The sequence below is a fragment of the Salminus brasiliensis genome, chromosome 1 (assembly GCF_030463535.1).
Source record: "Salminus brasiliensis chromosome 1, fSalBra1.hap2, whole genome shotgun sequence".
In the NCBI taxonomy this organism is placed as follows: domain Eukaryota; kingdom Metazoa; phylum Chordata; class Actinopteri; order Characiformes; family Bryconidae; genus Salminus; species Salminus brasiliensis.
In genome coordinates this window covers 30160030-30187815 of record NC_132878.1, presented here as the reverse complement: position 1 = coordinate 30187815, position 27786 = coordinate 30160030, and the positions used below count along the sequence as shown (strand labels likewise).

Below are 27786 nucleotides of genomic sequence, written 5' to 3'. Positions count from 1 at the left end.
CCTTAACGGGAGGCTGTAGGCTTCGGAAAGAATGACCTGACAAATGAACCACTAAAAGAGGATGTGTCATAGGTGAGTGTGGAACTTTAGATGAGATTTAGTGGATCCTGCTTCTGTGATGAAAAGTGAATCTGCTGGTTGAGCATTCTGGGAAAGCATTCCATTGATATGAGGTATGAAGGTGTTCGAATGTACTGAGATTTACCAAATAATATGGTTGAGATTTAACTTTAAAAGGGTAGAATTGTGGTAAGTGTGAAAGTTCTGGAAGGATTTTCAGCTGGCTCAGTATGTTGACAGTGTTCTCAGGGAAATAGAGGTGTGGATGGTATCCTGGTCTTGGGATAGGAGTTGTCCTAGCAGTGGGTTAGCATGGAGCATGGGGTGCAAAAATGCAGGCACTGGCGTGGATTGATGGTCCACGCTTGAGGCGCTAAGAATGAGAATGAAAAAATCAGCAATACGATTTGATCAGCCTGGGACATGAATGTCTCTAAGAATGTATGGGTGGAGTACTGAATGCCAAGTGAGACTACAGATCGAGGGTGTAAGCGATAGGGTTCTAGTTTGGCCTTTATTGGTAATATGAACAGCTATTACATGAACACCAGAGTTATCTAGGAGGATTAGTTTTTTTGTTTTTTTTTCCTGTCCACAGAAGTGTCCATGAAGTGCTGGATGTCTGAGCTGGGTCACCAATGAGGTGGTAGAAAAAGGATATGTCATTTCAGTGGTGAAGCAAGGCAAGACAAAACATGAACTCCAAGAGGCAGGAGTCATCCAGTGTAACAGATTGTTGCAAGGATTGAACCGAAGAAACAAGACGAAGGAGGTGGAAGATAAAAAAGAGTGGTCCTGCGGAATGATTCGAGTAGCATAGTTAAGGTGGCCCAAGAGAGAGAGAAGCTGCTGTTTGGTACAGCTAAGAGAATCAAGAAAGCTGAGAGGGAGAGGTTAATGTGGTCATGCTTCTCTTGAGGAAGAGAGGCATGGAACAGGACAAAGTCCAAGGTAATGGAACTCCAGTGAGGTTGAAGTTTGAAAAGGGGGGGGGGTAGATGTTTCTAGAAAATATTCTAGAACAGAAGGAAATTTGGAGGTGAGGTGGAGAATGTGTTGCCTCAAGGCGGTCGAGATGAGAAGAGGATTGATGACATGAATGTTAGTAGGTGGGGCAGCCAGAAGAGAAGGGTAGAGGGTGAAAAGCGACCAGCAGAATCAGCAGAAGGCATAGCCGGAGGTGCGGCAGGAGGTACGACAGGATGTAGACCTAAAAAAGCAATTGAGTGAGGGGAATGGGACAATTGACACAGGCTGCACCAACCCAGAAGCAACAGCAGAGGGCAGAGGGAGCAGAACAAGTAAAGGAGACACAGCAAATCCATTGAACCTTTTAGAGCTTAACGGCAGTCCAATCTGAGATATGGTAGGAGGGGGACTTCCGAGGCAGAGGCTACGTCTGGGACGCAGAGAGCACCCATGCAAAGCTGTGGAGGACGGAAAAGACCAGTGGGAGCGCTGGAAACAAGAATGATGCAAAATAGAGTGGGGGGTAGTGGCAGGGACACAACGGATCTAGCCATGGAGTAGTTTGATGAGGGACCGGAGAGAGAGAGAATGCTGGTTGACCGAGACAAGCTTGTTGTTCGAGGCGGTAATGTTGAGGTCCATTTGAACAAAGGGAGAAGGTGAGCTAATGTGAAGAGAAGGCAAAGGGGAGAGGAGCAGTTTTATAGTGTGTAGTAATGGAGAGGAGGAGCTTCTCTCAAACTTTTAGTAATTACATAACTTCATTGAATGACTGATGAAGAAGAAGAGATTCACTGGTTCCCTTACTGCTCTGCTCCCAGTTCTCACTTTTTTTCCCCCTGTTCTGGTTTTAGGCTTTGTCACCCACCTCTTTCTCAGCATTAAACAACAACCATCCAAATATCCATATCTCACTCACAGAGGCCTGAAAGACACATACATAGATGGAATAAACACACAGACTTAATATTAGGAAACGTTTTAGATGGATTTTGGGTGTTTGAATGATGGCATGCATATCAGCCAAAATGCAGGCAAACATACAAGAAAAAACAAAACAAAACATTAAACCATAAATCAGAAAATGTGAGGAAAACATACAAAATTAAATGACTAAAAGACTTACTTAAAAAACTGACTTGATGACTAGAGTGGCATTAGCAAATGTGGCTGACCAACAGCAAAAGTTATTTAATTGATATATTTTTTATAATTTTTTTTGTTATGAACAAAATAATGGTATTGCGGGAGGGACACTAATTAAATAATTTAACCAACGGTCACTAGATAAGTTTAAACACGCTGAACACAACAACATAATTGGAGAGATTTCTTTTTGGAAATTATCCATCTGCATAATTGTTGATTAAAGGATGGCAGGTTATTCAGCTCATTTTAATTCTCAGTTTGTTTAACATCAGAGATGTTTTGATCATCAAGTGTATCAAGGGATTAGTGCATTGTAGTGATGTAGCAGTATGGTGCTGCTGGTGGCTGTGAATGACTATAAATAAGAATTGCTCAGTTCTCTGTGGCATTCATTTTTATATGCTGGCAGAGGTAATGTATGATTCGATCATGCTTCAAACTGTTAACATATGAAAAAGTTATACAGTTTAATTTAACTTTAATCAGTTGATGACAATGTAAATGTTTTGGGCTCATTGTTTAACAAAATTACTTTCTAATTATTTTTTTTCCAGACAATAATGTCTTTGGATCTTTGGAAGTAGAGCACATCTGCACATTGAAGTCATGAATATACAATACCCTTCAAACCTAAATGAGAGCATTGAAAACAATTCTCTTTGTTATGATAATCTTCCTAACTCTTGTCAAAAGTTAATTTATTCACTGAATCTGAGAGCTGTGACTTATTTTGTCATTGGTGGGGTTGTACTTCTTACATTGTTTGGAAACCTTATGGTCATCATTGCCATAGCTCATTTCAAGCAGTTACACACACCAACTAACTACTTGACTCTCTCTCTGGCTGTAGCTGACCTGCTTGTAGGTGGGGTGGTTATGCCACCAAGCATGCTACGCTCTGTGGAGACTTGCTGGTATTTGGGGAGTTTATTTTGTAAAATACACAGCAGTCTTGACATTATGTTATGTAATGCCTCTCTGTTAAACCTAGCATTTATCTCTATTGACAGATATATTGCAGTATGTCTTCCCCTGCTGTATCAAACTAAAATGACCCCTCTTGTTACTCTTGTCATGATTGCTGTTTGTTGGTTTTTATCTGCCCTTCAGGGGTTTTTAATGATATTTCAAGGGTCCAATAATCAGGGTTATGCTAAATGTGTGGGGGAATGTATACTATTTCTTGGGCCTATAACAGGTTTGACTTTTTCTGTTCTCTCTTTTCCTGTCCCTGCTCTCATTATGATTAGCATATATCTGAAAATATTTATTGTTGCACGCAGACAATCACGTTCAATACTCAATGCACTCTCTCAAATAAACACATCCAGAGTGCACACTGTGATCAGTAAGTCTGAGCGTAAGGCCACTAAAACATTAGCCATTGTCATGGGCGTTTTTGTACTGTTTTGGACACCGTATTATTACATTAGTATTTTTGATGTAATAATGGGATATAAATGTCCACCTCAACTTTTCGAGGCATTTGGTTGGATTGGTTATTTTAATTCAGCAGTGAATCCTATTGTATATGCTTTCTTCTACAGGTGGTTTAGAAAGGCACTCAAAGTAATTGCATGTGGGCAAATATTCAAGCACAATTCTTCAAGATTAGAACTGTGTTCAGAATAGATTTATTTGTCTTGCTTTTAATCAGCTCTTAGGATCACAGTTCAGCACATCACAAATCCATGGTGTCTAAAGAAACTTATTATTACACTGAAAAAACTTTGTCCATTTCAGTCTAAAAATACAAACATTAAATCTGAGTTTATTCAACTAAAATAAATACTTGCAGATAAATACTTGCATTATCCATTTTTTATTCAAAGTAGTTATTTGAGTTAAGTAAACTCAGTTCAATTCCTTGTTACCACATGAAGTATTTTTATAGATTGAACAAACAAACCACTTTTTTACAGTGTAGCTTCTTTTAAGACACTTTGCAATCCTATAGTACTTAGTTTAATGTTATTATGTTTCTCGCCATTATGGACTTTAAATTAAATCATTTGACCTACATGCTTTGTGTATGCTGTGTGCTTGGATCCTTGTTAATGTTTAAATTGTTAAAATAGATGTTTATTGGCCTTACAAAGTATATAACAGCCATAGTGTAATTTTAGGAAAAGTCAGTGGAATAAATGGAATATAGGATCTTGCTGCTTTTTTTTTTTACACTGAAAGAACTACTTTTTAGTTTTTTAACTACATTTAAACAAGTAAATTTGACATGCTTTAAAAAAATAAACTCATGACTTAAACACATTTTTTAAAACATTATTATTATACTAATAATTATTATGTAAATAGGAGACACATATACATGTGGTAGTAACTTTACCCTGATATAGATTGCAAAGATTCAAAAATGTACATGATACAAATTAGAAATACACTCTCTGCCTCACTGTCTCAACCAACCCCTTCCTTCACTATTGTGAAATACTGGGTGTGTTCAAATAAGGGTCTTGAGGACTTTATTGATACACAGACTAATGCATCCACACAATTGAGGTATGTTTTAGCAGAAAATGCTCTGTATTATTCCTAAATGTTTTTGATGTATTACTGTCTTGATTGGTCACACACATTATGCATGATTAAAATGTCACATTGTTCTGCACCAGCTTTTGTTATGTTAAAGTGTTCCTCCAATAACCAGATTCAGAAAAGCTCCAGACAATCATGGGCACTTTCTGTATTCTACTCATCTTCTCCCTCAGGATAAAAGCTTGAATAGTATTGGCTATGTAACCCAGGATGTAACCCAGGTTTCAATTATCCAGAAATTAAACAAACCCAACCCAAACACAAAGTTGTAGCAGAACAGTATAACACAAAAATAACAAATCAGAATAATCATTAAATTAGATTAATACTCATGGGCTGAATAAATAGAGACTTTATTGATCCCGAAGGAAATTTAACATCCAGCAGCATAACACAGTAGTACACTATAAGAACAGGTACAGAAATGACTCAGAGGATACAGAGGCACATAGATATACAATACAAAATACAATAAATAAATAATGAAATTGAGAAGAAAGTACTACACTAAATGTATGAAAAACAGTACATGTCTGTGGTGTGGCGCAACAGATTGTGGTTGGTGTGGCGCAACAGATAACACCACCACCTGCCATTGCGTTACAACAACAGCATGTGGGAAACCAGGGTTTGATTCCCGGTCTGGGTGACTATGCTGCGCTACACCAATAAGAGTCCTTGGGCCAGACTCCTAACACTACATTAGCCCACCTGTGTAATACAAGTAACCTTGTAAGTCGCTCTGGATAAGAGCGTCTGCTAAATGCCATAAATGTAAATGTGGTGTGCAAAAGTAAAGCGACTCAGTATAGATCCAGTTGGACAAATAAAGATATCGGATATATTGAATATGTTCCTTTAACAAACGGAAATAGAACCAGGAAGGGTAGAAAGCACTACAGAAATGAGAGCTAGCTCAGTTTCAATCTGTTGTCATCCTCTTTCAAGCTCCTCGAAGCAAAGTCTGTGAGTAAACATTTTAGTTTCTTGACTGTTTATATGAGCATATTTCTGAGAACTGACTGCAGTTTAAGTTAATTTTCTGGTTAATTTCACTAGCTGTCGCTAGCATGTTGCTTTAGTTTTCTTTGTCCAGGTGTTATGAGTCGCTTGATTTGTGTATATTATAAAAAGCAAGAGCCATCCCTAGGAAAGCATGGGGAGGCTCCTTCACACACTAATGTGGTGAGAGTTCCCAATGCCTAGTACTGTGTCTGTCTTTTCAGCTCTGATTGATTTCGGCGCTGAGGGAAACTTTATCCATGCTAATGTCGCTGCTCAGCTCCAGATATCTTTAGATTGCATTAGGACACCACTGAGATTAAATGCCAGTGATGGAGGACCCATTGGACAAGGGGTTATCACACACGAATGCACGCATGACTGTTCGGATGCAAGTCAGCATGCTACATTTTAGAGATCTTTGTTTTTTTTGTTTTGGACTCCATAGACTATGACATTGTGATGGGTTTACTCTGGTAAAAGGCTTACCAACCAGTTATTTCCTGGTTTGAGGGTGAGATTGTGTCTTGGTGTCTGTATTGTCATGAAAATTGTCTCTCACTACTTACTGTTGCACTCAGGTCGACTTCCATCGAGAGTCTGGAACCCAAACTGCTGTATGTATTCCTTCTGAATATTCCAGCTTTCTGCAATGCCCTAGTTTTCCCAGACTTCATAAATGATGTCTTCAGAAATATGTTTGTTATAGCATACATTCATTGATATTTAGATTTTCTAAGCAGATAAAGAGACTCACATCCGTCATGTTAGTCAGGTATTGGAACTTCTTCTTGAAAACCTTTTTTTTTTTCAAGAGACAGAAATGTGAATTTTACATTGATTCTGTTTCCTTTTTGGGTTATGTTATCAGCCCCAGGGGAGTAGTTATGGCTGATCGAAAGGTAGACGCCCTAGTTAACTGGCCCGTACCTACTAAATCAGAAAATTACAATGGTTTTTGGGTTTTGGAAATTTGTATAGAAGATTCATAAGACGATACAGTTCGGTGGCCGCTTCTCTCACTGCGCTTCCTAAAGGTAACACCAAAAAGCTCCTATGGACTTTGGGCTGTTTCGGGTTTCCAAATCCTAAAGAATGGGTTCCCAGCCCCTCTTAAAACACCCTGACCAGGCAGAGCCTTTTGTTGTGGAGGTTGATGAATCCTCGGAAATTGTACCCTGTTGCTTACTATTTACATAAGATGACCCCCACAGAAAGAAACTATGGCACTGCTGACTGCGAACTAGCTATGAAGCTTGCTTTTGAGGAATGGAGGAAGACCTTCCTAGTTCTTACTGACTATAAGAACCTTGAATATTTACATTCGGTTAAACGTATGAACCCCTGTCAGGCTGATGCGCTCTCTTGCATATATGATACTGAACCTACAGCTCTGGAAGACCCGACCAGTGTATTACCACCTAGGTTGGTGGTAGTTCCCATTAGATGGAACAATGATGTGGCGATTGATCAGTAGAATGATTGAAAACCACCGCCTGAACAGTGTCCTCCAAACAAAAAGCTTGTTCCAACATCATGTAGGTTAATCACTTGGGCTCATTCTACTCTGACTTCTGTCCATCCTGTAGAAACACGAACGTATCAGTTGCTAGCGGATAAATACTGGTGGTAATCTGTGGTGGCTGATATACACCGTTTCGTAAGCTGTTCTTTGTGTTCACAATGTAAGACCCCTCCTACTCTACCTGCTGGAAAAATCTGGTTGGTCGTCGTGGGGGGTGGGGATTGGGTGCTGTCATGTCTCCCTCTGTACCTCAGGGGAGGATGACAACAGATTGAAACTGAGCTAGCTCTCATTTCCGTAGTGCTTTCTACCCTTTCTGGTTCTCTTTCTGTTTTTTAAAGGAACATATTCAATATATTTAATTTCTTTATTTGTCCAACTGGATCTATACTAAGTCACTTTACTTTTGCACACCACAGACATGTACTGTTTTTCATACATTTAGTGTAGTACTTTCTTCTACTTTTTCAAGCTCCTTTTTTATCATTTCAGTATCAGTATTTTCATTTCTTTACATCGGAAAGCGTCTAACTCATTTACTAAAGAGAAGCACTTGATGATGGGAAACCATTGCCCATCATTTATGAACCTATTAACAAAAGCAGTCCAGGATTGGAGGACACCTTAGTAATGCACAGATGGAAATCAAAGATAGGTACCCTATTGTCCTCCCTAAACATAATGTTTTATGCCTTTTAGTCCACCATTATCATAAAAAAGTTAAACATCAGGGTTGACACTTCAGTAAATGAGCATTCAGAGCAGCAGATCTGTGGATTCCTGAAGGGAAGAAAGTCATCAGCTCTGTCATACATAGCTGTGTCATCTGTCAGAAACTCAGAACAATGGTTCAGCAGCGAATGGTGGATCTGCCCCCTGAACATGTTGCTGAGGCCCCACCATTTACATATGTGGATATGAATGTTTTTGGCCCTTGGACTGCCAGACAGATTAGAGGGGGTCAAGATGAACGCAAGCGCTAGGCAATAGTGTTCACCTGCATGAGCACCTGAGCAGTGCATATCGAGGTTATACCTTCTCTGAATACATCAAGTTCTATTAATGCTATTAGGGTATTTTTTGCCTTATGAGGGCCATCAAAACAGCCCAGATCCGACTGTGGGACAAATTTTATAGGAGCGTGTAAGGAGTTGGGATTTGTCAAACAGCAACAGTGCCAGATATTCAAAGATATCTGAATGATCAAGGATGTGCTTGGGAGTTCAACCATCCTCGCTCCTCTCATATGGGAGGAGCATGGGAAAGACTGATTGGGGTGGCTCGCAGAATTCTCAATTTCCCACTAAAACAGGAGAAGTCTTCTCTCACTCATGATGTTCTGTGCACTTTAATAGCTGAAGTCATTGTAATAATGAACGCAAGCCCCCTCATTCCCATCTCCACAGATCCTGATTTACCTTTTCTGCTCACGCTTGCCACACTTCTCACCCAGAAGATTGGTGCTCCATTTCACTGACAAAGATCTTAATGGAAGCCAGTGGAGACAAGTTCAAGTCTTGCTGAGAGGTCTTGGGCCAGGTGGAGATGGGAATATCTCCCCACAATACAGGGACGACATAAGTGGAACAAACCTAATTGAAATCTCCAGAAGGGATATGTTGTGCTATTGAAAGATGATTTTGCTGCATGCAATATGATGAGAGGTGATTAAACACCTGGAGAACCGGTCTCTAGTCTCTCCACTGGCGTTCCACAAGGCTCAGTTCTTGGTCCTCTTCTTTTCTCACTCTACACTAGCTCTCTTGGTAAAGTAATATCCTCTCAGGGATTATCTTACCACTGTTACGCTGATGACACTCAACTCATGCTCTCTTTCCCACCATCTGACACACAGGTTTCTGCCCACATTTCAGCATGCCTCGCTGACGTCTCTTCTTGGATGGCGGCTCACCACCTCAAACTCAACCCCAGCAAGACGGAGCTGCTGTACATCCCGGGAACTGCTGGACCTAAAAACGATCTTGCCATCACCTTTGAGAACTCACTGGTCACTCCTTCTACAGAAGCTCGAAGCCTTGGTGTAGTCATGGATGATCAGTTATCGTTCTCAAGTCATGTTGCAAACATAACTTGGTCACGCAGATTTCTCTTGTAAAACATCCGGAGAATTCGACCCTTCCTCTCTAGAGAGGCCACCCAGGTGCTTGTTCAGTCTCTCGTCACTTCCAGACTCCGCAGGTTCAGCTTGGTGAAGATGGAAGCCTGCTGCAGTGCCTCAAAGGCTGAGGTCATGAGGGGCAATGGGTAGCAGCCCTTAGTGGTTATTTTGTTGAGAGCCCTGTAGTCAATAAAGGGTCTCAAACCCCCATCCTTCTTGCTCACAAAGAAGAAGCCGGCTCTAGCTGGGGAAGAGGATGGCCAGATGAACCCCAAGGCCAGGGCCTCCTGGACATAGTTCTCCATTGCCTGACGTTCTGGTGCTGACAATGAGAACAGCCTACCCCTAGGGGGGGCAGTGCCAGGGAGGAGGTTCATGGCAATGTCAAAAGTTCTGTGGGTGGGCAGCGATAGGGCCTGTCGTTTGCTAAACACCCTTCAAAGGTCCCAGTGCTCTTTTGGTACTTGCGAGGTGTCAAAACCTTCAGGAACGGTGTCGGTAGCCACAATAACCCTAGGGGCCTTGAGGCAGGAGGACTGATAATCTGGCCCCCATGCCAAGACAGACCGAGATAGCCAGTCCACATGGGGGTTATGCCACTGGAGCCAGGGGGAAACCCAGAACCAACTGCAAGTCGGTAGCGCTGATAATGAAAAACACTATCTGCTCGGTGTGAGGACCGACTCGCAGCGTAAGAGGGTGGGTTTGGTGGGACACCACCCCAGGCTCCAGTGACCGGCCGTCTATAGCCGCTATGGGCATGGGCTCCCTCAAGGGGACCAGCGGCAGGGCCAGTTTCCTGGCGAGGCCAGCATCCCTGCCACTCCAGAGGCTAAGAAGACAGCAGGCAGACCTTAAACAACCCTGATGCTAGCGTGGAATTGAGTAACACCCCCTGGGCCCGAGAAAGAAGCGTCGGGTCAGTGGTCTCCCCTCCCCTGATGGACGTTTGGCTTTTCCCGAGAGCTCGGGGCTCGAGACCCCATAGTAGAGGCACCTGCCTTTGTGCATGCGTTCCTCGCACTCCTGCCGTGGCAGGACCCGTTGGGCCAATTTAATGAGTCAGTCGAGGGAACATTGAAGGAGGAACCCTCTACTGCCTCCTGGTTCACCAGCGTAGCGCTCTGGGGCTGGTAGAGGCAGCTTGAGGCACCACGGTTGCTTGGGCAGCCGCAGCCTCCTCCTGGTGGTTCAGGAATTTGCTGGCTAGTGAATTGGGCTACTAGAGTTGCCTCCCTACAGTCGCCCCCTGACTAGCTGGTGTGTTCTTTGCCTGCTCTAGACTAAATGGCTCTGCTAGTTTTGGCTGGATCTTTTTGTAATGTGGTGCTCACATACCGTGGGGTTTGAACCCAGGCCGCCGTGTTGACGGGCCGGTGCGCTACTGAGTGAGCTACCACGATCACGTGACCAATGACCCCAAGTGCAGTCCTTAATCTTAGAGCAGGCAAAACAGAAATGAGAAATAAATCCACCCGGAACTCGAACCCAGGCTGCTGCGTCACGAGACCGACGCTCTTTGGTGAAGCGGCAGTTATAAAAATGGCCAACAAATTAAACTTAATTTGGTGTCCCTTGTCCAACGCTTCTTATGCTTCACTATTTTTTATGTATGTAGATTTATCAGGAACTTTAGCAGAGTGGCAGTTGAGTCAAATGAAAGCTGGTAACAGTAGAGGGTTGAAAATTCTTAGACTCCACCTTACTCTCATGTCCTCTCTCTGTAAAAACCGGGCTTCAGTTAGTTTTCTGTTGCATCTTATTCAAAATCACCTTCCCACATCCCTGTCACCAACACTCCTTTCTTGGAAGCTGATCGTAACTCTAACATGCTAATCATATTCCACTCAACTGAAAGTTTAATTGCATGGTTTGAATTTGAATTATCTGGAAGTGTTAGTTTTGAATTGCCTGTAAAGTTTATAAGGTTTGATGTCCCTAAAAAATAGTAAACTACACATGTTTTTGCATTTAAACACCGCACATAATATTGTTTAAAACGTATTGCTTTACTGTTCTTTGATAAGGTGGATTTTTTGGATTGTTTTTGGCACATTGGCATTTTAACACATTCTTACAGGAGTCCTTTCCAAAGAGCCCAAATGTTTTGCATAGGATTGCATAGGTCAAAACTGTGGCAGGCATGCCGTCATAATTAAAGAAACTTGAATCATTTAAAAAAACATATTGGTTTGTATGACTACATTAGATTACATTCTTATAGCAGTATTACATGGTTGTCATTTAAAGAGAATACAGAAACTGTTGACAAAATGTTGCTGCAACCTGATGAGTTCTTTTACACATAAACATATAAATAGCAGTACATTCATGAGATTTGTTTTTTTCTTGAATAGTATAATTACATGTTTACTCTTTATTATTTGATTTATTTTAAGGATTTATTATCTTAATAAACTATATTGTGCTTGTAATACACAAAGGTTTTTGGGCCCAGAAGGGAGGAGTGATTTAGTAGAAAGGAGCACACATCTGTAAGAGTATAAATGTGTGTGGCTCTCTCATCTATGCATCTTTTGATGTCACATGAAGGCAGTGATTAGATCTGACACAGGTGATAACTTTTTAAATTTTTGATATCATGTGTATATATAGTAAGATTCTCTGATCTTACTACTGATTTCTATTTTGCAATAACTTTAAATGTGAAAACATAACATTTGGTAAATGTGAATCCATGTGAATATCCTACTAATCCATTTAATATGTACTGTGATAAAGTGGCATAGTGCAATAAAAATATATTAATATGGATATCATTTCAATAATTTTTCTTATCTTAATTTTTTTTTTTTTTTTTTTTTTTTTTTTTTTTTGTGATTTTCCAGAAAGGAGACATTCTCTTACATTATGGATTTAAAGGACTACCTTATCCAAAATGGGAGTTTAAGAAACACTTCTCTTTGTTATGAATATAATCCTAACTCTTGTCAGAAGATTGTCTATCCACTGGCTGTGAGAGTTGTGACTTATTTTGTCATTGGTGTTATTATATTTCTTACATTATTTGGAAACCTTATGGTCATCATAGCCATAACTCATTTTAAGCAGCTACACACACCAACTAACTACCTCATTCTCTCTCTGGCTGTAGCTGACCTGCTTGTAGGAGGATTGTTAATGCCGCCAAGCATGTTGCGGTCTGTGGAGACTTGCTGGTATTTGGGGAGTTTATACTGTGCAATACACACCAGTCTTGACATTATGCTGTGCTGCACTTCTGTTTTAAATCTTACATTTATATCTGTTGATCGATATTATGCAATATGTCACCCTTTACTGTACCACAGTAAAATGACTCCAATTTCTACTCTGTTTATGATCTTTGTTTGTTGGAGTGTATCTGCTGCTGTGGGATTTGGGATGATTTTTCTGGAGCTCAGTATTCAAGGAATTGAAGATTACAGTGATATTATGTGTGAGGGGGGATGTGTGATGATTGTAGGACCCATGACAACTTTGATCATTTCAGCATTTGCCTTGTACATCCCCACCATTGTCACAATATCCATATATTTGAAAATCTATCTCGTTGCACAGAAGCAGTCACGATCAATACACAATGCACATTCCCAAATAAATACATCTCAAGGACAGTCGAACATTAGTAAGGCAGAGAGAAAAGCTACAAAAACATTAGCCATTGTTATGGGAGCTTTTCTAGTGTGTTGGTCACCACTTCTAATATACAGTATGGGTGCCATATATACTGGTTTGAGTGGCCCACCACAGCTGTTTGATTTCTTTGGCTGGATTGCTTATACAAATTCAGCATTCAATCCTATTGTGTATGCATTCTTCTACACATGGTTTAGAAAGGCCCTTAAGTGTATTCTAAATGGTAACATATTCAGACACAATTCTTCAGGAAAAGAGTTGTGTTCAGAATAGAATACATGTCTGGACATTGTTTAGTTATTATAGTACAACTGTTAGTGGTTGCCCCACCATACTATTCATTTTTGTTGAGACAATGTGCTTTTATCATATTCCATAGATTAATCTTTCCTAATAAAATGAGAAATATGTAGAACATGTGTTTTAACTGATGGATACTTTAACCTTAATTTACATTGTGTTATATTTTGACAATTTAAGACCATTACTAAAACAATTATATATAGACTAAAACAATCTTTAACCATGTACACTCATATGTACATACATAAGTATATCTTATACTGAACAGATTTTGTTAAAATCTTATGCCTCTTTAAATTAATGTATGCAGTGCTTTAAGCAGACTATATATTTGTATTAGTATTTGGAAGTATATGTATCTTGCCCATATCTGCATTTTTGAAAACATTTTTGCTATTACCTGCACACAACAGCATTTTAGATCACTTAAAATGGGTGAAGCTTTTAAAAATATCATTTTGCATTGAAAGCCAAGTCAAATGTAATGTTGTCATTCCTTATCACAACAAAGTGAATAAGGACCAAAACAAGCTCCTCTACAGCCTCATAAGATATTTAATAATTAATGTACAATGACCGTAAACTCTCCATAGCATACAGACAAGTGGTACAGCTAAAAAGGTAAATACTGCTGTTGGTAGGGAGCTTTCCTGAAATAGCACAAGCAGGTTGTAGAGTGCAGAAGCATAGGCTAGGAGGTCATTCAAGTATGATATGCATAGGGCATGTAGGACATACTCTCAATATAGGCTGGCATGCCCATGCCTAGATGACTTCACCTTGAAGTACTGTTTTTCAAAATGTTTGCTACACATGCTACCTATGTGAATTCACAAGAAAGTAAAATGCTTACATGACTGTCACATTATTATGAAAAAGAATGGATTTTTCCTCAAGGCGTGTTAGAAGCTTTTGCGCTGAAAATGGCTTATGTAGACTCTCCAAGGCCGGTTTACAGTTAGAGATGTCAAAAGCCATAGAGGTTGGTACACACTTGCAAGACATACTATATATTAAACTATACACTGTAACTGTCTATACTGTATTACATTTAAATATAAAAATACACACACAAACATAAAAATTACACAATTAAACAACAAAAGTCTTTCTACTATTTTTGTTGTTTTGATTTGTTGTTTTGACATGTAAAGATTTTGTTATTTATCATGCTACTACTACTACTACTACTACTAATAATAATAATAATAATAATAATAATAATGGATCTTCCTTTGTACTATATAAAAACGTTATTGTTTTTTGGTTGTATAATATTATTATAACTATTGCTATTATTTAAGGATTGTACTATCAACATTAATATAAATGTTTTGTTTTTGTTTCAATTCACCAGATCTGCAGTAGTTACCTATCAATTGACTGAAGACAAAATATTGTTGCTAAATCTGAACAAATTCAATTAATGGAAGTTTTAATGGAAGTTCATTTCAATTCAATTCAATTTAATTAAATTCACTTTTATTTATATAGCACTTTTTACAACAAATGTTGTCACAAAGCAGATTTATGGAGATCTGGGTCCAATCCTCTTTTGAGCTAGCTATCGGCAACAATGAATGATTAAGTCCATGCAGAGAAACAGTCAGATACATTGTCATGCAGTGAGATGAGGATGAATCAATGCGAGGCCTCAGATCAGGACGGCGGGCGAGAGGGTAGTGGAGTGCCAGGTCAGGCGGAACCAGGTATCTCAATATATGTGAAAGAGACAGGAGGAGGAAAAGTTGTCAGTCAGTCAGTAGTTGTGGGAAACCATGTGCCTTAAGCCATTTTTTCCCAACATCAGCTTTGCCTGGTTGTACAGGTTTGGAATTTTAGTCTTGGAAAAGAATGTTTGTGATGGCACTTTGTAGTGAGGCACAGCAACCTTCATCAGCATCTGAAAGCCTGGCCTTTCTCAGACCACATATAGCCTTAATATAGCCATGCAAATAATTTGATGAAAATATTGTTTACCAATCCAAACTGGACATGTGCTGACATGCAGTCATAACTAAAGACACTTTAATTATTATTTAAAAAAAAAAAAACTAGTTAGCATGGGTTGTTTTAGACATAAAGATAAATAGCAGTAAAGTACATTAATGAGATGTGCATTTTTCTTGAATAGTATAATGACATTGAGGAAATGTTTACTTTTAATTATTTGTTTTATTTTAAAGATTAATTATCTTAATAAATTGTATTAAATTATATGTAATTTATTTAAAACATATTCTCATCAGTGGCTGTCCTAGCTTCATTCAGCAAGAGCCCACAGCGTAGCACTCGCCACATGTCACTGGAGAGTGGCATCAGTCAAACATCCCTTCGGCGGATATTAGCTACTCACAAATGGCACCCTTACAAACTCCAGCTGCTGCAGCATCTCAATGAGGATGACCCAGATCGGTGCACTGAATTTGCAGAATGGGCAAAACAAAAATTGGAACAGGACCCTCAGTTTACACAGAACATTTTGTTCAGTGATGAGGCAAACTTTTATGTGAATGGTGAAGTTAACAAACAAAACCACCGCTATTGGTCTGACATTAACCCACACTGAATAGATCCCTCCAAGACTGTTGGAACACAAAAATTTATGGTATGGTGTGGTAAATGGGGTACAAAGATAGTGGGGCCATTCTTCATGAATGGAAACCTCAAGGTCACTGGATATTTGAAATTGCTACATGATGATGTGTTTCCCTCTTTATGCACTGAAGCTGGCACGTTCCCTAAGTTTTTCCAGCAAGATGGTGCACCACCACATTATGGGTGTCAGGTCCAAGCATTCATAGATGAACAGTTTCCTGGAAAGTGGATTGGTCGTCGTGGGCCAGTTGAATGGCCCCCAAGGTCTCCCGATCTGACCCCCTTAGACTTTTATCTTTGGGGTCATCTGAAGGCAGTGGTCTATGCTGTGAAGATACGAAATGTGCAGCACCTGAAACTACGGATACTGGAAGCCTGTTCTAGCATTTCTTCTGCAGTTTTGCTATCAGTGTGTGAAGAGTGCAAGAAGAGGGTTGCATTGACAATCCAAGAAAATGGGCAGCACTTTGAACACATTTTATAAGTGATCAGAAACTTGTAAATAACTCATGAAAGAATAAAGTTACGTTAAAACCAAGCACACCATTGTTTTTCTTGTGAAATTCTCAATATATGGCCCACCCTGTATATTATATTTGCAGTGTCTGGCCTAACCCGCCATGACAGAATTCTCAGCCCACAGCCTCCGAACAGCAGAGATGGAAGCCTTGAATCAGGCTGTTCGCGCCCAAGGGCAATTCTTGGGGCAGCAGCAGCTCACTCTCCAGAGTGTGTCTGAAACAGTTGGTCACCTGGTGCAGCAACAGGCAGACCAGCAGCAACAAGTCACCCAACTAGTGGGTGGCGTTCAGGCTTTGTTGGAGCCCACTAGTTCTTCCAGCTAAGTCCCCACATCCCTGATTCGTATCCTGTGGGCAAGCCAGATACGCATAACAGCGAGCCAGAGCTTGTGGGGGTTTTTGTTGCAGTGCTTGTATCCTAGTATCTTCCTAGTATCCCGTCTTGCTGGTAAAGCTCTGGATTGGGCCACTGCCACCTGGGTGGAGTTGAGCGACAAGCTCTTCTCGGACTACCTTAAACAATTTAAGGCGGTGTTCCAACACCCTGAGAAGGGCACACTAAGGGCGACCTCCTGCTGCAGATGGAACAGGGCACCCGATCGATGGCTCACTACGTGCTTCAGTTCCATACTCTGGCTGCTGGCAGTGGATAGAACCAGCCAGCTTTGGTGGCTCTGTTCCGCAATGGGCTTAGCCTTCATCTGCAGTGGGAGCTGGCATGCCAGGGCGAGTTGTTAGAGCTGGACAAGCTCATTGTGCTCGCCATCTGGCAGCTCTTAGGTCACCCTACCAACACCAGTCCCCGAGGTGCTGGGGAATCCGTAGCCAATCCCAGGGGGCTGGCCAGTCTGGTTACTCAGTGTAACACCAAGCTCATGAAGCCAGGAGGGCTACCCGCTACCGCTTCGTCGACTGCACCATCAGCCAGTGAGCCGATGGAGGTGGGCATCAGTTGCCTCGCCCCGGAGGAGCATGGTATGAGGAGTCGTGAGGGTCTACTAACGCTAAGGCGGATGCTCTCTCGCGCATCCACCAGTCGGTGGATGAGGGATAGACCACACCGGCACCGATCCTACCATCGGGGGTTTACTGTTGTGGCAATTCAGTGGAACCTGGACATGGAGATCACCCAAGCTCTCACATGCACCACTGTGCCCCCCCCCCCCCCCCCCCCTCATGCCAAGACATGACAAGACAAGGTCTACGTCGGCAATGCAGACTGCTCAGGCCTTGGTGGACCATGTCCTCTGGACTTTCGGGATTCCGGAGAACATAGTATCAGTATCGGGGGGCTCAGTTCATGTCACAGGTTTGGGGGGCGCAGTCCAACAGCCAGTGCGAGCATGCTAACCAAGAGCTGGGGGTGTTCTTACAACTGTACTGCCACGAATACACCAGCGTCTGGTCCAGAACTCACTGTGGTGCACGACCACTGGCCTGACCCCCTATCAGTGCTGTGTGGGGTACAAGCCCTCGCTGGCCCCCTGGACAGCCACGGAGACTTGGGTCCCTGTGGTGGATTCATGGATGCGTCAACAATGTTTTTTTTTTTACAATGTTTAAGTGGACCGTAAGAGAGGGGAAACCCCATCCTACGAGCCAGGTGATCGAGTCTGGCTGACGACTACGGACCTCCGGACAGGGATCCCCCCTCACAAACTCACAGCTAAGTACACAAGCCCTTTTGTTATTGTTAAGCACATTGACTGGTTTGTCTGTGTAACCTGTAGCTGATTTTTTTTTGCTACGCTCACTCTTTTATGTTCCCCTGTGATCTGTTAATAAATATACTTGCATTAGACTCATCTCTGCAAGTGTTAACCCCTGTGTGTCTGGCCTAACCCGCAATGACATTCTCCAGTGTTTGTAATACACAAAGGTTGTTAGGCCCAGAAGGGAGGAGTGATTTAGTAGAAAGGAGTACACATCTGTAAGAGTATAAATAAGTGCTGCTCTCTCATCTATGTGACTTTTGATGTCACATGAAGGCAGTGATTAGACCTGAAACAGGTGACATTTTTACATTTTTGATATCATGTATCTATAGTAAGATTCTCTAATCTTACTACTGATTTCGGATTTTACAGACTTTGAATAAGAAAACATAACATTTTATAAATAGGAAAATAGAATATATAGGAACTATCCTACTAATCCTTTAAAATAAAAAAAAAGTGGTATATAGCAATAAAATATATTAATATGGATGTAATTTAATTCATTAACAGTTTATCTTTAGAATATATTTTTATTTAATTTCCAGAAAAGAGACAGCATTACATGATGGATTTAAAGGACTACCTTATCCAAAATGGGAGTTTCAGAAACACTTCTCTTTGTTATGAATATAATCCTAACTCTTGTCAGAAAATTGTCTATCCACTGGCTGTGAGAGTTGTGACTTATTTTGTCATTGGTGTTACTGTATTTCTTACATTATTTGGAAACCTTATGGTAATCATAGCTATAGCTCATTTCAAGCAGCTACACACACCAACTAACTACCTCATTCTCTCACTGGCTGTAGCTGACCTGCTTGTAGGAGGATTGTTAATGCCGCCAAGCATGTTGCGGTCTGTGGAGACTTGCTGGTATTTGGGGAGTTTATACTGTGCAATACACACCAGTCTTGACATTATGCTGTGCTGCACTTCTGTTTTAAATCTTACATTTATATCTGTTGATCGATATTATGCAATATGTCACCCTTTACTGTACCACAGTAAAATGACTCCTCTTACTACTCTGTTTATGATCTTTGTTTGTTGGAGTGTATCTGCTGCTGTGGGATTTGGGATGATTTTTCTGGAGCTCAGTATTCAAGGAATTGAAGATTACAGTGATATTATGTGTGAGGGGGGGTGTTTGATGATTTTAGGACCCATTACAACTTTGATCATTTCAGCATTTTCTTTGTACATCCCAACCATTGTCACAATAACCATATATTTGAAAATCTATCTTGTTGCACAGAAGCAGTCACGATCAATATACAATGCACATTCTCAAATAAATACATCTCAAGAACAGTCAAACATTAGTAAGGCAGAGAGAAAAGCTACAAAAACATTAGCCATTGTTATGGGAGCTTTTCTAGTGTGTTGGTCACCACTTCTAATATACAGTATGGGTGCCATATATACTGGTTTGAGTGGCCCACCACAGCTGTTTGATTTCTTTGGCTGGATTGCTTATACAAATTCAGCATTCAATCCTATTGTGTATGCATTCTTCTACACATGGTTTAGAAAGGCTCTTAAGTGTATTCTAAATGGTAACATATTCAGACACAATTCTTCAGGAAAAGAGTTGTGTTCAATAGAATACACATCTGGCCTTGTTTAGTCATTTCAGTATAGCTGTTAGTGGTAGCCCCCCCCCCCCCCCCCCCTACTGTTCATTTGAAGTTTATTAATAGAATGTGCTTTTATCATATTCCATAGATTAATCTTTCCTAATAAAAACAAGAAATATGTAGAAAATGTGTTTTTAACTGATGGATAACTTTAGTTTAAATTATATTTTTCTGACAAGCTGTAAGCATGTACACACATATGCACATACATATGTGTATATCAGGTATATCAGGTTTACTGGACAGATCTTGTTAAAAACAGAAAGTCTGTAATAATGCATACAGTGCTTTAAACAGTCTCTAGGTATTTGTATTACTCTTTGAAAGTATGTGTACCTTTTTCGTTTTTGCTTGCAAAAAAACCCCCAACATTTTAGATCACTTAAAACATAATTTTGCATTGAAAGCCAAGTCATATCTAATGTAATTAGAAGAAGACCAAAACAAGCTCATCTATAGCCTCATAACATAACATAGTAGTAGATAAGACATTTAATAGTTAATGTACAATGACTGTAAACTCTTCATAGCATACAGACAAATGGTACAGCTAAATGTAAATACTGCTGTCGGTAGGGAGCTTTCCTGAAATAGCACAAGCAGGTTGTAGAGTGCAGAAACATAGGCTAGGAGGTCATTCAAGTATGATATGCAGAGGGCATGTAGGACAGGCTCTCAATATAGACTGGCATGCCCATGCCTAGATGACTTCACCTTGAAGTACTGTTTTTCAGAATGTTTGCTACACATGCTACCTATGTGAATTCACAAGAAAGTAAAATGCTTACATGACTGTCACATTATTATGAAGAAGAATGGATTTTCCTCAAGGAGTGTTAGAAGCTATTGCGCTGAAAATGGCTTAAGTTGACTCTCCAAGGCCGGCTTACAGTTAGAGGTTTTAAAAGCTGAGATTGGTAAATATTTGCAAGATATACTATAAACTAAAACTGTATAATATATAATAATAATAATAATAATAATAATAAAGGAGCTGCCTTTGTAGTACTTAAAAGCTATACTGTTTTATGGTTGTACATTATATTTACTATTTTAATTATTTAACCATCAACATTAATATTGATATTTTGTTTTTTGTTTCTATTCACCAGATCTACAGTACTTACTTATAAATTAACTGATGACAGATTTTTGTTGCATAAATCAGAATCAATACCTGATTTAGACACCTCACTTTTCCAGCATATTCTCAGAACTATTCGCTGATATTGTAAGCAGTTTAATCCTCTGGGAAGAACTATTTTTCCAGGCAGTGTGATTCCGGGTGGCAATCCGGGGTGAGGTAATGGATGACAAACCTGGTGTAGGTAACCTTTAACCTTTAGCAGTCATAAAACTTTTAATCAAGAAACCAAATCTTGATTCTAGTGTATTGTCTGTTACAGAGCCATTTTGAACTTAACATTTATATCCAATATATTAGAAAAAGCTGTGGCCCAACAACTCTGCTTATACCTGAATAAGAATTACATGTATGAGAAATTCCAATTTGGATTCAGACCCAATCATAGCACGGAGACAGCCCTAGTGAAGATTAGAGGACTGTGTAAAGGATATAAAACTCATACGATGTCTTAGATGTCACAAAAAGTCCTTCTTCGTAACAGTGAGGTTCTTCTTTTAGGTCCAAACAACACTAGAAATAAACTGAAATAAATCAAACTTAATGTTAGACTTGGCTGATATTTCCATTATTCCTGGGCCAGCAGCTAAAAATCTTGGTATCATATTCGATTCAGATCTGTCATTTGAGCAGACTTTCTACATGTTAAAAACATTACCAAACAGAGAAATCCCTTATCTCTACAAGATGCAGAAAAGCTAGTACATGCTTTTGTTACCTCAAGACTAGATTACTGTAATGCACTTTGGTTGTTCCAGCAGAAACCTCAATAAACTTGAAATAGTTCAAAATGCTGCAGCCAGGGTCCTTACTAAAACTAGACAATTTGACCATATCAGTCCAGTTCTATCAGCTCTGCACTGGCTCCCAGTTAAATTCTGTATTGACTAGATTGACTAAATTCTTATTATAATAAACAAAGTCCTACATAGATTTGCTCCTGAGTACCTGCGAGATCTTATTACATATTATGAATTATCAAGAATACTTAGATCTCAGGGTGCTGGCTTCTTAGTAGGTCCCAAAATTCAGAAAACCTCAGCAGGGGGAAGAGCCTTTTCTTATAAAGCCCTGGAAAAAAACTCTGGATTAACTCAGACACAGTCTCAATCTTTAAATCTAGGCTGAAAACTCATCGGTTTAGTTTAGCTTTTGGTAATTAATGTTTCCCCTTGGATAAAGGTTGTAGGTTCAGGGGTTAACGGACACAGAGAATTGTAGTACACTGAGATGCTGGAGCTGTCATCTCGCTGCTTGCACGCGATCACTCAGGTTTGTGGATGGTGGAGCAGATGGACGCTAGCGTTTCAGAGTGTTTCTGTGTCTGTGTTACCTTCTGGCTCTCTCCTTTTAATTAGGCTGTTATAGTCAGGCCTGCCGAAGTCGTCAGACACACTATGATACTGCTTAACATTCTCTGCTCTCTATAAGTCCATTTAGAACTAACTCTGTCCTTTATCTTCTCCAAGGATATAGTCACCCACTCATCCAGCCCGACCTGCTGAAAGACTTGCGCTGGGAGTCCCCTCTACCTACATCAGACCAGCTGCCACCTACCAGTCCGACCAGCAGCCCGCACTGACAAAAAGAAAAACAACAGAAGTGATAAGACTTATGATCATTAAATCAAGATACAAAAAATATTAAATGTATTCTTATCACTTTCACTATCACTGTTTCACTTTCAGTGTTGTTTTTTTGAACTTCACTGATCATAGAGGACACTTTACGTAATAAAGTATGCAGCAAAACAGAAGGACTACAATTTGTAATTATAGAACTATAAAGTTCTCCCAAATGATAAACAGAGCTGATACAATGGACAAGTAGGTGTAAAAAGTAGTTTTATTACAAAAATACTTGATGAATGGTTAAGTATATTCATGGCAGGCTTCACAATTCTATTTTTAAATACATATAATTAAATATTCACATTTACACAAAAACTATGTTATCAGTATACTAACAGGGTTTTGCAGAGATGCTTGGGACCCGGGGGTGGTCCCAAGCCGCGGTCCACAGGCTTCAAGGACTTTTAAGTTGATGTTCTGTTTATGTCATGTGTCACAGACTTACGTTGATCTGTTCATGTCAAGATTCACGGTCTTTCAATTCAAGTTCACGTCGTTTATAATAGACTTTTATGTTGATATTCTGTTCATGTCTCATGTCACATTTTAGGTCGTATTCACGTGTATTTGATTCATGTTCATTGATTTTGTTTATTCGTTTCACCTGAGGCTGGGATATTTAGGGAGCGAACACTAACACCCCTTTGCCGAGAATTTACCATCCTGAGCCAACCTGGTGTGTTGGCGCCTGATCTTGTTAGAGTTTCACGAGGACGTCCATAGGAGTCCTTCATGTTTTCTGTGTTCAACTCGGCTGTTACCGTTCTAAGCCAACCTGGTGAGTTGGCGTCTGTATCTGGTTCACGTAATCAAGTGTCTAGTTAGTTCTTCACAAGGATGTCCGTGTTAGTCATTCATGGTTCCAAGGGTCCTACTCAGCTATCACCGCTCTGGAGAGTACTTTTGCTCTGGTTTGTTCTACCTTTCGCGTATGGTGACTGATCCAAAAGCTCCACGTCTAGTATGTTCTGTTGTGCCTGACGAGCGCTGTTTATATTACCCCCTGTATTTCCGCTGGCACGGCCAGTTGTCTTTTTCTTGTTATACCTCCCCGTTTCTGTTTCCCCGTTCAAGCTGAGCTCCCTAGGTTTCCACCAGCCTCAGGTGTGTGTTTTGCTTTGCCCAAGTTCATTTGTCACAAGTTTGTTTTGGTTATTCATTATTGCTGCATTTTTCTTGTTTAACCCTGTTTTGTTGCTTAATAAAGCATTCTTGCATCGCACCATCCCTGCAAATGTGTTCACCCGTCATTGTCTGACCTAGCCAGTCATGACAAGTCTAATGTTTAACCAGGTTAATAGGAATGTATAAATAGAATTTAGGCAATGAGTTTTGTCATTTTAATATTACATAAAGTAAATCAAATGTTATAATCTAATTTTGTTAGAACCACACATTTGCACTGCCAGTATTTATAGCTTCTTAAGAGAGACAACACTGTAATTATTTTTCAATGATCAACTAAGAAAGCTGTGTTCTATTGCTGGACCCTAATGCCATTTTTGGTGTCAGTCCCCAAGAAACAATGACTTTGTTATTCTTCTCTTACAGTAAATACTGAGAAATATTAGCCAGTCATTGTCACCTAATAGATCTTAGGAAAATGTGAGGTTTACATTGTTAATATGTATGTTTTTGATCTGCTACTAGATTTCTGTCTGCAGTGTTTCAATTCTGGCCTTGTTGTCAGTCCTGTGGAAATGTTATCATCTGAAATAACCTTTTAGGTAGGCTCATACTCACTACAACCCTAACCAGCAAGAAGCAGATAAGATGGAAGAATGCATAAGAAGATACATACATAGTTTCCAGAGTATCAAAGGAACAGCTTATAGGTGTGCTTCAGCACAGACAGGTGATCCTACTATACCTGTTAGCCTATAAATAAAATGCTCTCTTTTAATCAGAGCTGAATTTCCTCTTGTGTGCAGGCAGAGGTAAGGGTGTACAGGAAAGGCATGATTGCAAAACAAAATGTACTAACAGATAAATACTATAAACTGACAGCTTCAGGCAAATATAATTACATTTACTTTTACTTCTTTTTATTATGTTTCTTTACAGATAGAGGTCACACATGATGGACATGATAGTAAGTCAAAATTGGAGCCTAGGGAACATGTCTCTTTGTTATGATCATCATCCTAACTCAAAAGTCAAAAGTCATGTCATTTATCCATTGGCTGTGAGAGTTGCTTCAACTTAGAGTTCAAATGCATTTATTAGGCTTATCAGAGTGTGTCTGGCGACTCCGGTAGGTCCAGCTATAACAGCCTAATTAAAAGGAGAGAGCCAGAAGGTAACACAGACATGGGAGTACCCTGAAACACTAGTGTCCATCTGCTCCACCATACACAAACCTGAGTGATTGTATGCAAGCAGTGAGACGACAGTTCCAGTATCTCAGTATACTACAATTCCCTGTGTCTGGGAACCACTGGGCCTACAACCTTTATCCCGAGTCCCGAACATTATCTGGAAGGTATTTTGGGAATGAGTAAGAACTCAGCACCCTGAGATCTATGTATTCTTGATAGATTATTGTATTATGTATTATGTAGATTATGTATTATAACCTTGCAGGTACTCAGGACCAAGGCAATGTAGGGTCTTTATATGTTAATAGAAGAGTTTTGTAATCAATACGGAATTTAACTAGGAGCCAGTGCAGTGCTGATAGAACTGTCAAATTTTCTAGGTTTAGTAAGGACCCTGGCTGCAACATTTTGAACTAGTTGGTTGGAACTGGTTTATTAAGGTTCCTGCTGGAAGAACCTGACAAAAGTGCATTACAGTAATCTAGCCTTGAGGTAATAAAAACGTGTACTAGCTTTTCTGCAACGTGTAGAGATAAGGAGTTTCTTAGTTTGGCAATGTTCCTAAGATGCATAAAGGCTGTCTTACTAATATTAGCTATATGTTGCTTAAATGATAAATCTAAATCGAATATGAAGCCAAGATTTTTAGCTGCTAGACCAGGAATAATAGAAGCATCGGCCAAGTCTAACATTAAGTCTGATAGTTTATTTTTAGTGTCTTTTGGACCTAAAAGGAGAATCTCGGTTTTGTTACTGTTAAGAAGAAGGAAGTTATGTGGCATCCAGAATTTTATATCCTTTGAACAGTCCTCACTTTTCTTTAATCTAAATTTATTGTCAGGTTTGGCTGATATATAAGGCTGTGTGTCATCTGCATAGCAATGGAAATTAACATCATGTCTGCTCATAACTGAGCCTAGTGGTAAAATGTATAATGTAAACAACAGCGGTCCTAAAATAGAGCCTTGCGAAATTCCATATCTTACTTTTTTGTAATTTGAAGATAAATCTTTTATCTTTACGAACTAATAGCGTTCAGTTAGATATGATTTGAATGATGATAGGGCTGTTCCTGTGATTCCAACCATGTTCGCCTATCTTTCTAGTAGAATACCGTCATCAATTGTATGAAAGGCTGCACTGAGGTCGAGTAGGGCTAATAAAGATATGTAGCCTTGATCAGAGGCAAGAAGGAGATTGTTTGTAATGTTCACTAGGGCTGTCTCCATGCTGTGATGGGGTCTGAATCCAGATTGGAATTTCTCATACATGTCATTCCTCCTCAGGTATAAGCAGAGTTGTTGGGTACAGCTTTTTCTAATAGCTTGGATATAAATGTTACGCTGGAGATGGGTCTGTACTTAGACAATACACTAGAATCAAGATTTGGTTTCTTTATTAAAGGTTTTATTACTGCTAATTTAAGGGTTTTGGGAACATGCCCTAAGCTAGGGGATGATAAATACACTGTTTACAACATCAGCGAATAGTTTTGAGAATATGCTGGAAAAGTGAGGGATCAACAATTAAAACCCGTTCAGCACATCCACAGACAAAGCAAAAAAATGGGTCTGTGATTAGACAATACACTAGGATCAAGATTTGGTTTCTTGATTAAAGGTTTTATGCTTAACTATAGGATGAGTTTACTATTGTCAAAAGAGGTCTGATTATAATATTTATTTTAGTATTTTTGAGGGAATTGTGTCGAGTGTACAGGTTGTACAATTTGCTGAGGAATTTTTTTTTTTTTTTTTTTTGGAAAAATTTGGAACACCTTGGAACCCTTTTTTTTGGAAGGCTTTGGAACACTTTGGTCATCCGACATTTCCGCTCTAGATTTCTTCATGATGCACACCTTTAACTGGTCTATTTTTTTCCACCTGAGAGCTAACTAGCTCACATTTACTATAAACACTATCCTTATCTCTATCTGTGGAAAAAGGGTCTAGACTAAACATGCCACACTTTGTACACTCAAAATGCCTGGCAACAGCTATAATAAAGCAGGGACAGAACGCTTGCAGTTGATTTGTTTGTTAATATACCTGTGGGAATAGACTGTAAACACAATCTAAAAGCAGTTAGTAAGCATACAACACAGTAGAAGGCTAAACAGATAAAAAAAAGTGCAAGAAAGTGCTAGAAAGTGGAAAAGCAATCTAAACATGGAGACAGTGATGTCTCGAATGCCGGCTTCACAGTACTGAGCAGGAGCACAGAGAGCTGATCAACAAATTAAACAAAACTATCTATTTTGATCTTGATGCTTATTTACCATATAACATTTACTTTAATAATGTATCTTTTAACTGCCACAAAACATGATGTAGTGCTTAACTTTCATTTAAAAAATATGTGTATCTGTTTATTCTAAACACATAGAAACAAAGGAATAAGTCTACCTTGAAAGCTGTATCAAAAACCTTTTTTAAATCACTGTCATTGACAAGTCATGTCATCTTCCAGTCATGATATCCTGTTTGATGATTGAAGAATCCTTTCAATCAATGAAGTATAATTTTAGGCATGACTTTATGTAGCATGTCCTTGGATTAGCGGTTCTCTAACAATGCAATGGCAGCTGTCTGTTTCTAGTAGATAGATGTCAAACTAATTGTACATGCTTCTCTTAGAACAAATCCCAAATATATTAAGCAGTGTTTAATTTTTTGGTTCAGTAATAGTTGAGAAATGTATATTTACCACAAGTTGGTCAGTTGGTCAACTTTGTTATGAATAATAAATAATAATGTTAACCATGCTTTGATTCTATGTGTTAGCTGTTAGTGTAGAGTACCAAGGGATCAGAACAAAGGAGCAAAAGGGTGTTCCTAATAAACCTGCAAGCATATAAATGAAATGTTCTCTTTATCAGATCTGGCTTTGCCATTGTGTGC

The 27786-nt window shown here is 39.6% G+C and overlaps 3 protein-coding genes across 3 annotated transcripts; all 3 read left to right on the top strand.

Moving 5' to 3' along the window:
* Positions 1-2784: 2784 nt before the first annotated feature.
* On the top strand, positions 2785-3810 carry LOC140574826 (trace amine-associated receptor 1-like). The gene has a single exon (XM_072694845.1). The coding sequence runs from the start codon at positions 2785-2787 to the stop codon at positions 3808-3810; it is 1026 nt and encodes a 341-aa protein (XP_072550946.1).
* An 8438-nt stretch (positions 3811-12248) lies between these two features.
* On the top strand, positions 12249-13289 carry LOC140574820 (trace amine-associated receptor 1-like). The gene has a single exon (XM_072694832.1). The coding sequence runs from the start codon at positions 12249-12251 to the stop codon at positions 13287-13289; it is 1041 nt and encodes a 346-aa protein (XP_072550933.1).
* A 5429-nt stretch (positions 13290-18718) lies between these two features.
* On the top strand, positions 18719-19783 carry LOC140562559 (trace amine-associated receptor 1-like). The gene has a single exon (XM_072688678.1). It carries the CDS (start codon positions 18719-18721, stop codon positions 19781-19783), a length of 1065 nt encoding a protein of 354 aa, XP_072544779.1.
* The last annotated feature ends 8003 nt before the right edge of the window (positions 19784-27786 follow it).